Source organism: Mytilus californianus, unplaced genomic scaffold (genome assembly GCF_021869535.1).
Source record: "Mytilus californianus isolate M0D057914Y unplaced genomic scaffold, xbMytCali1.0.p SCAF_15, whole genome shotgun sequence".
Taxonomy (NCBI): Eukaryota; Metazoa; Mollusca; class Bivalvia; order Mytilida; family Mytilidae; genus Mytilus; species Mytilus californianus.
The window spans coordinates 5983578-5996300 of NW_026262637.1; the positions used below are offsets into that span (position 1 = coordinate 5983578).

Below are 12723 nucleotides of genomic sequence, written 5' to 3' on the forward strand. Positions count from 1 at the left end.
CAGGTGATCTAATGTTTCTTGTATGTCTTGGTACAACTGTTCAATTTACACAAGGTTCATTATAAATAAGTCAAGTGTACCAACACTATCTGGCTGGTAGAGTAATCAGGATGGATACCCATGTATGCTGTGATTGTCTTAAAACCTCATAAATCTAAGCTATAAAAAGACAACAACATCCTGGTTACAACAGGGACATTATTTTAATGTGGTCAACATGTTTCTAAGTCTTCAGGATAATATTACCTTTCTGTAACCCCAGATAAACCTCATGTTATGTACTTCAGTGTTTGTTTCTATCTTTATATTGTCCTGAAGACGCCACTCTAATTGGCAAAACATTTCGACCACAATAAAATAATTTCCTTGCTGTAACCAGGATGTTGTTGTCTTTTTATAGTTAAGGTTCATTTAAGACAAGTTTTCATTTCACATAGGATTCATTTTAAATAGGTTTCAGTTTTCATAGGATTCGATTAAGACAAGTTTCCTTGTACTAAAGAAATTGCTGACAACGTTTTAACACAACCAAATTTTTTGTCTCTGTATTGGGAAAAGCTTTAATTTTTATTTCTATTTACGTATGCTCAAAAACCTGAAAACTATTAACTCACCTGAGCTACATAAGCCTGGTCGGATACAAGTGAGAAGCTATCAACACTCTGTCTGGATACAAAGGCCTGCATTAGAATATTAACTTTGCCATATGTATTCTCTACACCACCAGGAACCTGCATCACACAGGTTTCACTCATAAGCTCCTCTAGTTCTGTCATTTCATCTTCTCTGACCTACAAACATAGTTACAATTTTTTATAAAACCTACATTAAACTTAAACATATTTTTCTTCTGACTGATCAAACAAGTTACAGAAGCTATTCAAAACTGGAACTGTGAGTTAACTCACAAAGAGTACACCCACACTGCAATTCAAAGTATCTCCTTTAGCATGTTGGACTGGAATTTATTCCTCTATGTATTCCCTAAGGTAGTGATCTACAACTGTGTAAAAGTTGAATTTATATCTGTCTTGCTTTTTAGGAGGAAATGGACTTCCAAATATTACTATATTAAAGAAAAAACTTTGATTATCTCCCCTTTGACATGTAGGATGAGAATTATATTTTCTCATGTACATCCACAGGTTGAGTTCTGCAATTGTTTCAAGCTTCATCAATATCCTACAAACTGTTTGGAGGATTGGGGCTTACAAGGCACATGAACAGACAGACAGACAGACAGAAGGACAGACAGGATGATTCCTAAATAACCCCCAAAACTTATATAATACCGATTTCATAGCACTTGAATAGGCCTTTGAATAACCTTCAAATCATGTAAGTTCAAGACAGTGTTTTCAAAGTCAAGTGCATAAAACATTTAATTATATTTACAGTACCAATTATAATGAAAATGTGTAAATTGGCTAAAATTAAGAAAAAGTTACCTTAATCTGATCAAATTCTTGAGCTTTAGATACAACAGCAACTACATCAGCTTCTGTCATTATTGTCTTTAGGTTCTCGTTTATCACCTGTAAAAATGACAATATATCAGCAGATTTAAGAAGTTGAGCTTGATTTCATTACCTGCAAGACAATTTTTGACACAGAATTGTTTTTCAAATTTTATTTTATACTTGTGTTTTTTGTGATCAATTGGGTAGTACAAAAAACAGGTACTTCTGATCTGAGAAACAAGGCAAATATGCCCTCCTATCTTAATTTCATATTTTTTTTATTATTCAAAAGAAACTTTTTTCAAGGGTTCTACAGTGATCCCAATTCCTTAAGCTTTCATTTGATACCAAAATTCCCCAAATATTTTACTTATTGACAACGTTACAGCTATGCGTAGGAACTATTTTGTTTAAAATATGTACTACTTTCTTGTATGTTCTTTCTGACCGGGCAGAATTAGTGGTTCTAAACCTTAAGTAATTTGGTGTTGACTGTAGATTTTTTATAGTCACTTAATTTCTTTACAGCTTTTCTAGACTTAAGCCAATTTGTCTGTTGTTGACAGTAAGTTTAAGATGTCTTCTGATTTTTTTATGTCACTGTGTAGCTGTCTCCTTGATGAATGCCAAACTTTCCTATTTATTCATAAGTTATAACCAAATTTTAAAAACAACACTTTTAATGCTGTTCTTCAAATTTTACAGGACAAAAAGTCCTATCTATCAAGATCAAGGAATAATGAATACAATACCTCTACTGTGTCATATTTGATGTAGAAATGACTGGCGATTCTACCCAGGTCTGTTGATGCAAAGTATCCTGTCCTCTCATCAAACCTAACCATCTGAGCTTTGTCTAGTTTACGTCCAGCAGCTGTTATTAAATCTTTTCTGTAGGCCTCTAACATCGGGTCAGTCTGTAATAATATGTCAATTAGAATACAATAATTCAATTGGGATTTTGTGTCTTGAAAAATATATATTTACATATTCTGTTTTGTCATTACAAGAAATAATCATACTTTAATTTGGACTCTTTGATGAAGAAAAAACAAAATTATGTTTGTGTTTCTTTTTATTCAGTTGAATAATTTTTTAAAAAGTTAACAAAACATGCATAAAGATAGGCACATAGAACTACATATCATAAGAACATATATAGAATATAAAACTAGATAACAACTGATAAAAGATACAATTGCAATCTTATTATCAGATTTTTTGTAAAAATTTTCAGTGTTTTAAAACAAAAATTATTTATAAAGTAATCAAAAAAATATATCTATGACAGGCAACCATGGACTCCAGTATCTGTTATAGAATATTTTTCAGCAGGAACTAGAATGAATCTATTAAGATGAATTTATTATAACTCACAGCAAGATATTTCACCTGAGTAATAATGTTTTGAATACCAAGCAAATGTTTTAATAGTTTACAAAAATATTAAGACTGAACTGAGCAATTTGATTATTATCTATGGTTTTGAAAATGAGAGATTTGCTATGCTAAAATCACATTGAAGTGTGAAAGATGTAATATAAGATACAGCCAAGACAATTCATAGAGTTTGAATGATTTTCTCTATTTTCTTAGGCAATGTTAATGTAATTAGCTTATGTAGCATTCTCACCCGACTAGGCTGGGGAAACCCAATCTCAGTCAAGTAGCTTCAGATGAAAAATTATCACACATAAGGGAAAGTAAAGAATATACCTCAGCCATGTTGTAGTTTAGTCCATAGGCCAATGGATTACATCTCATTCTAACATAGAGATAGGTATAACTCAACCACTTCACTGCTTCTTCTATATTAGTAACAGTACCCAGAGATATCTGTCAAATATAATAAACATAACTATGCATCCTAAACCTTTAAAAATAAAGTCATACCAATTAGTTCATGGTCGTCTTATGCATTTACATGAAGAAGTAAATAAATTTGGTGTATTTACTGTCTTCTGATTGGTTTAAAGTATTACCTTTATTTTCAATGTTGTCAATTTTTATGGCGACACGCCCACTCTGACGTTGTGTATTCATACGCCAACATGTGTGTACGTTGTTATTGTTAATATAAATAATATAAAAAGCTCTTTGAGCCTTATTTTTGATAGAAATTTATTTATAATGAATGGCTATTATTTATTTTGAATTTATTGAACCATAAAATTAATTTTTGACTCTTCACATTTTACATAATCCGCTTCACGGATTATTCAATGTGAAGAGTCAAAAATTAATTTTATGGTTAAGCAATAAACTAGAGAATGATTGGTTTTAGTGCCTTTAGTTATAAAGTCTAAAGAAATCAAATAGGATTGGAAAATTCCAGCTGATTCATTTTTTTTTAAATCCCCAGTAGAGAAAGATCTGTAAGTATTTTTTTTTCATTTCAAGCCGGAAATTGACTTTTCAGAGTCCAGTTTTATACATGGTATTTTTACCAGATGTCAACCATTGATTATTTGTCAATAAACAAGCCAATTATGAATAACGTGTTTTTTATCAATTATGTTGTGTACTTTGAACCCACAAGTTAGCAGCTACAACAACTGATCTATTGGTGAAAAGTTTCACAGAAATATTACCTCAGCATTTAGGTTATCTGTCAGACTGTTTATAAACTGGCTTTCTATCGGATTCTGTCTGGTCATTAGTGATAGATAGTGTGACAGTTTATCATGAGCCGTTATGATTGTCCCCGCTCCAAACTTATCATACTGTGGACGTCCTGCTCTTCCAAATATCTGCATCACATCTAGAATTCCAAGGTCAACAAAAGAACCTTTCTTGGCATCATAAATTTGTGTGCCCTGAAAAGAATAGGTTGGGAAAAGAATTATATCATGCAATGGATCCACTAAATTATTTGGAAAATTTGCTTTGACATATTTGTTTAAAAACAAAAATTCTATAATTAATTAAGGAGCTGCCAACACTTTAGTCAAGTGGGTATTTTGTTTTCTTTTGACAATACATGGAGAAATATAATGAACTATGATATTATTAGAGATATTTATGTGAAAATAATTTACAAGCAACAAATAAAAAAACAAATGTGGAAGTAAAGGAAAAACTTATCCACAGCCAAAACACTTTTAAAATAGGAAGACCAATAAGTCAATAAATGGGGAATGTGTCCATGGGACACAGATGATGCCCCTGCTTGCATATAACGTTAAAAACGGACATAACTCAAGAACAGTAAAAGTGATACTACCCAAATTTGTATTAAATCTGAGTTTTGTGGTAATAAGCATTGTGTTACTTACTTACTTATCCTCTTCATCCCCAGTGGGACATAAGGCCACATAAGTTTCATAACATTTGGTTGAGGCAAACATAAGTTAGAGAACAGAAACGAAAATTTCAGCAATTTTTCCATTTGTAAAGGGACATAACTCTAGAAAGGTAAAAGTGACGCCACCCAAATTCTGTATAAGTTTCATAAAATTTGGGTGAGGTAAACTAAAGTTAGAGAACGGAAAACCAATTTTTGCACATCCCTACGTACGGATGTACGGACATATGGATGGACATACAGACGGACAAGGGTAAAACTTAATGCCCCCTCCACTACGTTGGGGGCATAACTGTCTAATTTGTTAATTGACATTCTTTTATAGTGAACATATAGTTCTGACTATCAAACAAGCTCTGTGTAAGTACTGTTTTGTGCTATGGATGGTTACCCATATCCTTTGTTTTTCTATCATATGATGCCTTCATTGGTATAATCAAGACCTATATAGAAAATAAGGAGATTAATTCATTTAAAATTAATTCATTTAAAAGTAAGGATATGTGGTATGATTGCCAATGAGACAACTATCATCCATAGAACAAAGATTGAGGATGTTAACCACTGCAATAAATCTTAGACATAGATCTCCAATGAGACAACTATCATCCATAGAACAAAGATTGAGGATGTTAACCACTGCAATAAATCTTAGACATAGATCTCCAATGAGACAACTATCATCCATAGAACAAAGATTGAGGATGTTAACCACTGCAATAAATCTTAGACATAGATCTCCAATGAGACAACTATCATCCATAGAACAAAGATGGAGGATGTTAACCACTGCAATAAATCTTAGACATAGATCTCCAATGAGACAACTATCATCCATAGAACAAAGATCAAGGATGTAAATCACTGAATTAAATCTTAGACATAGATCTCCAATGAGACAACTATCATCCATAGAACAAAGATGGAGGATGTTAACCACTGCAATAAATCTTAGACATAGATCTCCAATGAGACAACTATCATCCATAGAACAAAGATGGAGGATGTTAACCACTGCAATAAATCTTAGACATAGATCTCCAATGAGACAACTATCATCCATAGAACAAAGATGGAGGATGTAAACCACTGCAATAAATCTTAGACATAGATCTCCAATGAGACAACTATCATCCGTAGAACAAAGATGGAGGATGTTAACCACTGCAATAAATCTTAGACATAGATCTCCAATGAGACAACTATCATCCATAGAACAAAGATGGAGGATGTTAACCACTGCAATAAATCTTAGACATAGATCTCCAATGAGACAACTATCATCCATAGAACAAAGATCAAGGATGTAAATCACTGAATTAAATCTTAGACATAGATGCAGTAAGTTCTTCCTACCATTCATATTCTGTAACATACCTTAATGATGACAGCATGTGCAGGTAGATTTACTCCCCAGGCTAGAGTGGCAGTACATACTAAACATTTAATTAGTCCTGCTGCAAAGTATTTCTCTACGATATTTCTGTCTTGTCGTAACATACCAGCATGGTGAGTGGCAAAGCCATCAGGAAACAAATCCTTCAGCTGTTTATTACGTGATTTCATCGTCTGAAAAAAAACCAAAAAATAGCTCATTTTTACAAAGGGAATTACCAAATCTACCAAAAATTCATCTAACTGATTTTACTTAACTTCTCCTGAGATATCACTTTTTGTCCATTTCAAAATGATGAAAACTTAAAACTTAAAATTATGGCATGAAGAATATTATCTGTAAAAGCTGTTTTCAATCAATAAATTCCATTACTATATTGAAATTCCAAGTGAATCCTACACTGTTCAGATTTTGTTTGTATGTGTGTGTGCTTGTGTTTTCTATTAAAACCTTAATAATCTAATCTACAGTCTATTTTTTCAAAGTGAACACTTTTTTCCAGAGTGAATTACTTTCAGTTTTATACTAACAGTTTTCTGTGCCTCTCCATACTGTCTAGATTGTTCTGGTAAAAAGAAACCAATTTCATTCTTGTTCTTTGCCATATCACGTAGAACCATGGCTGTTCTCACTGTGTCATTCCTAGCATGAACAAATACCATTGTCTGAAAAATATATTACCTGTATACTTTTGAGAGAAAATACTATAACAAACTAGCATAATTAACTGTGTACCTTATAACTTTCAATATAAAGATGTATAGACACAGAAAATCCAATGCTACTGAGTTGCATTTATTCACACTACAAACAAAAAGTACATTTACACCCTTTTGAGTCTCAAGAAATGTCTAAAACATCATCATTGGAACCTCATTCAAATAAAATAGAAGACTGCCAAAAAATGCTGCTTACAATTGGGATCTAGATAAAGATTACAAAGTTCTTTGAAAATGAACATAGTGTAAAATTTGGCAATTATTTTTACCCACTTGCTTTAAAAATTGCATCAAAAGCCCTTATGAATTTCCATCCATAAATAAACTTCTTTAGTAGACAACCTACCTGGTATCCTTGTCGTACTTGTTCCAGTACTTTTTCATAACAAACTGTATTCATTTCTTGTAACTGTTGTACTCTGTTGGTAGACTTGACACCTGTAAACGATAATTAATTAGGATAACTTATTAAAGTTAGATTAACACTAATTTATTTTTACAGTTTTTAAAGTTGTTAGTTTACAAACAGCATTTCACATGTTTGTTTGTCACAGATTAATGAATCTGATCGGTGACTGCTAATTTCATACTGGTTTATTATTTAATTTTTAATTAAATATAATTGGATGGTATTATGCCGCAATAGGATGTTTTTGGAATTATTATGCTAAAAGCACAAGTATTTTTAATAATTGTAAGTGGGAACAATTTTCTTGTTTAAGTAAAATAATTGTTAAGGTTATTTTAAGCTTGTATATTAAGTGCACAAGGATCATTTTGTATGATTTCCCACCCTCCCATCATACATAAGTTTGATTTTTAAGGAATATTAGAATCAGGGACAAGAAAGAAACGTAAACATACAAAATCTGGCAAACAAGTTTGGCCAAAGCAATCCCAAAATGATGAACCTACAAAACCAGGCAAACAGGTATACCCCAGAAATCACAAAATGCAGCATTTAGGTTTGGTTGGTTGCCTATCAGAATAATTTGAAAGTAAGGTGACATTTTTTTACTGTGAACTGTTACATTGTGACCTTGTCTATCAAATGTCAGGCAATATACTCAAGTTGTCCAGATTTCTTGCATACACAAAAATATATTACCTACAACAAACAATATTTCTAGTGGATAAGTCAATTGATATAAATAAAACAGAAGTCCTGGTCAAGTATTTACATATAAAATACATACCTACAAATGTCTGGCTTAATGGGACAGGTCTAAACCTGCCATCAAAAAAGAAAAGACCTTGGTATGGATTAACATGTAGAAATCTGGCCACATCTAAATAATTTGGTAATGTGGCTGACAGTCCTATAATTCTAATCATGTTCTGGCTACTCTCAACCTGAAATATAAAATACTGTGCTACAATTCAGATATAAAATACTGTGCTACAATTCAGATATAAGATCTGAAAAGTCTTTAAAGTGACTGTTAATTTGAAGCATACAATAGGTGTTTTATTGTTTTGAGAAAAATATGTAAACCATTTTTTCTTTATTTTAGCTATATGCAGTGTTGTAGACTTTTTCTGGATGTCAAGCTCTACACTTCTACAGTCCTGACAGTGCAAACAATAACACAATATAGTGCAAGCATTTAATTTCAAAGCACTTGATATCACTAGCTCTTGAGGAATCTGTATCAATTCTTTTCATCTAAAACTATTTTCAATCATTTAGATTATTATCAATTTTTTTTTCATTTCATTTTTAAATTGGCTCTTTATTACACAGTCCCCAATTTCAAGATTATCATATTTTTCATAACAAAATTTTCATATACAGTTCATAAAATTTATTATTCAATTATTAAAGTACAAGATAAGGATTAAAACTGGAGACAAACTCTGCAAGCCATTTTCTTTACATGAAAGTGAAAAAATCACTTATTTGTCAAACATGGATCTTCCTTTACATAAATACATCAGAAAAGTTAGAAAATCGTGAAAATTAATTGTATTAAGGTGGGTCTAGAAAAATAAGTTGGTAAACAGTATCCCTTTACCTAAATGTAAACTTTTTCTAAACTTCTATCAAATATCTATATGCATACACACCTGTCTTATGGTCCTGGCCACTAAACTTTCAATAACAGCCCCTCTGTCATCGTGGAGTAAATGAACTTCATCAATAATTAACAGTTTCACCAACTGTGCAAGAGCCACATCTCCCGTACTTTTCCTGGTGACAACATCCCATTTCTCTGGTGTTGTTACCATCATCTATTAAACATAAAGCTTGAACTTTGTCAATTGAAACAACAATATAATTCTGCTCTTACAAAATGAGAAACTAGATGCATTGTCAGCTGGAACACCAACTTACAGTAGCACTACTCTGACTAAATGAATTGGCCTAAGTGAGATTGTAAATAAAATTCAAAGGTCATCAATAATGTTTTCAAGTCCTGTTTTTTAAAAAAAGGATCCCAATTTCTGTTCTTTTCTGAATCTGAAAGCCATTCTTGATTTTGATTAGTCAACCTTCATTTAAATTTAAAGAGGATCTGACAGAAAAAATAGTGATACTCAGGTGACACAATTATGTGATATATGCCCCCTCCAAAAAAACAATGGTTTTCAAATTTCAATTAATTTTTTTATTAAACTCTACTTAGGATTAAATATTAAAGTTAAAACCTTCTGTCAAATATGGAGGGGGTCCAACAAGACACCTACCAGACAACAACAAAGTAAGGACAAACATTCTAATGGACAGACAAACTATAACATTATGGCCTCTGGTATGGTGTAATGTGGGATAAAAGAATTAAAAACTTCTTGTGGAAAAAATGTCAAAAATACCATCTGCTAAAATAACAAAATATTCTCTTTATTGCAACATTGATATGTCATTTTTGTCCAAAGCGCAACGCTTTGTGTGGGGACAAAGAAATACCAGGCGTCCATCCAGTCTTGTTAGTAATCTCACATGTACAATGCTTGCCAGATTTTTATAAAACTTATATTATAGGTTCATTTCAGCAATGTCTTGGACGAGTTGGAAAATCTGTGCTGATCAATTATTTTATAAAGAGGTATGCCCCTTGGAGATATTAATTATATGTGAAAAATGGCCTTGTGAGTGCTCTCATGTGTACAATTCTTGACAGATTTTTATGAAATTTAAATTATAGGTTTATATCATCAATGTCTTGGATGAGTTCAAAAATCTTTGCCGATTAATAATTTTAAAAAGAGTTATGCCCTTTGAGATATTAATTTAATGAAAAATTGCATCGTTAGCGCTCTCATATGTACAATTCTTGCCAGAATTTTATATCATAGGTTTACATCAGCAATGTCTTTGACACTTTCGAAAATAAGTGCTAATAATTTTTTAATGAGTTATGCCCCTTGGAAATATTAATTATATTGGAAATCTCATTGAATTTGCTCTGAAGCATTCATTTCTCTAAGATATTTATCAACAGTTTTAAAGAACAAAAAAAAAGTGTATTTTTTTAGTTATTGCCCTTGATCCTTGGATAGATAAAATATGTGCAACATTGGAACTCTGTTCTTTTATCTTTACGTTTTTATCAGACATTAAAAAAACTATTTTTTAATTCACAAGATGAAAGACAGGTCTGACAGCTTACAATAATTATCTTACCTGTGTTTTCAGAATTTCTGCCTTTGTTAGAGACATATCTCCAGTCAACTCTCTCACAGATATACCCAACGGTTCCAACCGATTACCAAAGTTTCTCACCATCTCAGCTGCCAAGGCCTTCATTGGAGCCACATAAATGATCTACAAAACAGTATAGAATTTACGGAAATGTTGGGAAATCATTGTTGATGCAAGCATCAGACAACTTTTGTAAGGATGAGTCAAATGAATGTCTTAAATCAAATGGAAGAGTAAACATTAATTCGTCAAAATCTATAGATAGCAGACTGTTTAATATTGAATTAAATAGAACTATGTTTTGTTTAAGATATCGTTTTGTGCAGTACAAAGAATACATGAAAATTCATTTAAATTTAAGAACTCAATAATAAGGAGCAGTTCATTTAAAGAAGTTGTGGTAAACATATTTTCACTGTTTTTAGAAATCATGTCTCAAATTTTTTAGGTGTATATCATTTTTTTATGTTTATTTATATCAATAAAAAACATTTTAAGACAGTCAAAATAATACATTTTTGTGTAAAAATACTTTATAAACTATTTATCATATCTGTTTTTGTTTTTTATTTAAGTTTTCCAATTGTTTTAAATTTCTACAAGGGATTGACTTTCACTTAAAAATACTTGTTTAAACATTTTGATAAGAACAGAAAATTTGGAGAAGTTCAATAAAGGCAAATATAGATTGATTCAAATAATATTCTGCAACTTTTCTGTTCTTTCATCTTGTTTAAAAGATTTTAATACATCAATTGTGTATCTTTTGATATATAGAGACTTTTTTCAAAATTTGAATGTTAACATTTTTTTGTTAAAATTTTATTGTGAACCTTTTTTCAAATCTTACTTTGAATTCATCCTTCTTGATGACCCCTTGAGAGATATGTTGTTTTATTTCATGTAGAATGGTTAACATAGCAATGTTAGTTTTACCAGCTCCAGTAGGGGCACAGATCAACAGGTTCTCATTAGTTTTGTACGCAGCTGGGAATACAACTGTTTGGATACGATTCAATTCCTTCGTCCCTTTGAAGGCTATCTGTCCAATCTGAAAATTGATTATAATCATTTTATTCTGACCAATAAATGATAAAGATTGAAATAACTTTCAAAACATATTAACCTCTGTTCTTAAATCAACTTACTTTTACTTCTGACAAATATTTTAATTGAATTCACTGACATTTCAAAGAAAGACTGTCTATTATCAATGAGTAAATAAACGTCAGAAATAATTATTAGTAACAAAAAAATTAAACAATGTCAAAGATGATAAACTTATTACCAGTTTACTTTTTTCTGGTTTATATTAAATTTGTATTCAAATAATTTTTAAACCTACCTGGAAAACCTGGAATCATGATACATAATAATAATACTGTATATTTAGAAATTATTACAAAGTTTTATAAATGCCAATAGTGTAACTCCTTGAGTTTCGCAATTATAAGAACTTGTATTCTGATATCTAATACAAATATCTGTATGTAGCTTTTCCTGAAATTGCAATAATTCAACTCGCATTGTTTTCATTCTTCAAAAATCTTAATAATAAATGCAAGCAATAATTTTCTTCAGTGGCTATCTGGACATTCTAAAGAATGATTTATTTCAGCAACATGCTCTTTTATTAAGGAAGACAGATTTATACTCTTGTGTTATTTTTGAAAACTACAATGAAATCTACCTCATCTAGTTGATCTACTGGTACCCTGTTATTTCCAATGTTAGCTGGTGCCGTGTCTGTGTGTGGTATTATCACTTCTTCATACATTTTATTGTTGTTCTTACGGAAATTATCTGACAGTAACATCTATAGATATAATAAAAAAGTTAAAAACATATTTAGACAACAAAATTTTGTGGAAATTTTCTTTTGTTATTAAATGCAATGATTTGTCAGACTTTAATTTATAGATAAGAAATATAAATGCAAATATCAACTGTCAAGTAAACCCTGGATGACATTAACAGGAATCAAATCAAGTGCCTATAATCAATCTGGTCTCCTCAGACTCACCTTTTCATAAATTAATTACATAAGACATAATATGGATTCATTATTATTAGTTGGATACCAATTTTCATGGATTTCGTGCATACAGGTGAAGCACGAAATTAAATGTTCAATGAATGACAAATTTCCATTAGGCTTGTATGCAGACTTCGGCAAAACCACGAAGTTAAATATCCACCAA

General features: G+C 31.2%; 1 protein-coding gene across 2 annotated transcripts in view; it reads right to left on the reverse strand.

Annotated features, from left to right (window-relative positions):
* LOC127725256 (activating signal cointegrator 1 complex subunit 3-like) overlaps positions 1-12723 on the reverse strand; it is a 245930-nt gene that overhangs the window by 223155 nt on the left and 10052 nt on the right. For both annotated transcript variants that reach the window (XM_052232125.1, XM_052232124.1), the window contains exons 9-21: positions 12213-12338; positions 11373-11573; positions 10505-10645; positions 8947-9111; positions 8076-8232; positions 7226-7317; positions 6691-6825; positions 6142-6333; positions 4052-4276; positions 3177-3296; positions 2213-2377; positions 1449-1535; positions 615-791 (exon numbers count right to left, since the gene is read on the reverse strand). In XM_052232125.1, the coding sequence (XP_052088085.1) occupies positions 615-791; positions 1449-1535; positions 2213-2377; positions 3177-3296; positions 4052-4276; positions 6142-6333; positions 6691-6825; positions 7226-7317; positions 8076-8232; positions 8947-9111; positions 10505-10645; positions 11373-11573; positions 12213-12338 (1983 nt within the window). The remainder of the gene's footprint in view (positions 1-614; positions 792-1448; positions 1536-2212; positions 2378-3176; positions 3297-4051; positions 4277-6141; positions 6334-6690; positions 6826-7225; positions 7318-8075; positions 8233-8946; positions 9112-10504; positions 10646-11372; positions 11574-12212; positions 12339-12723) is intronic.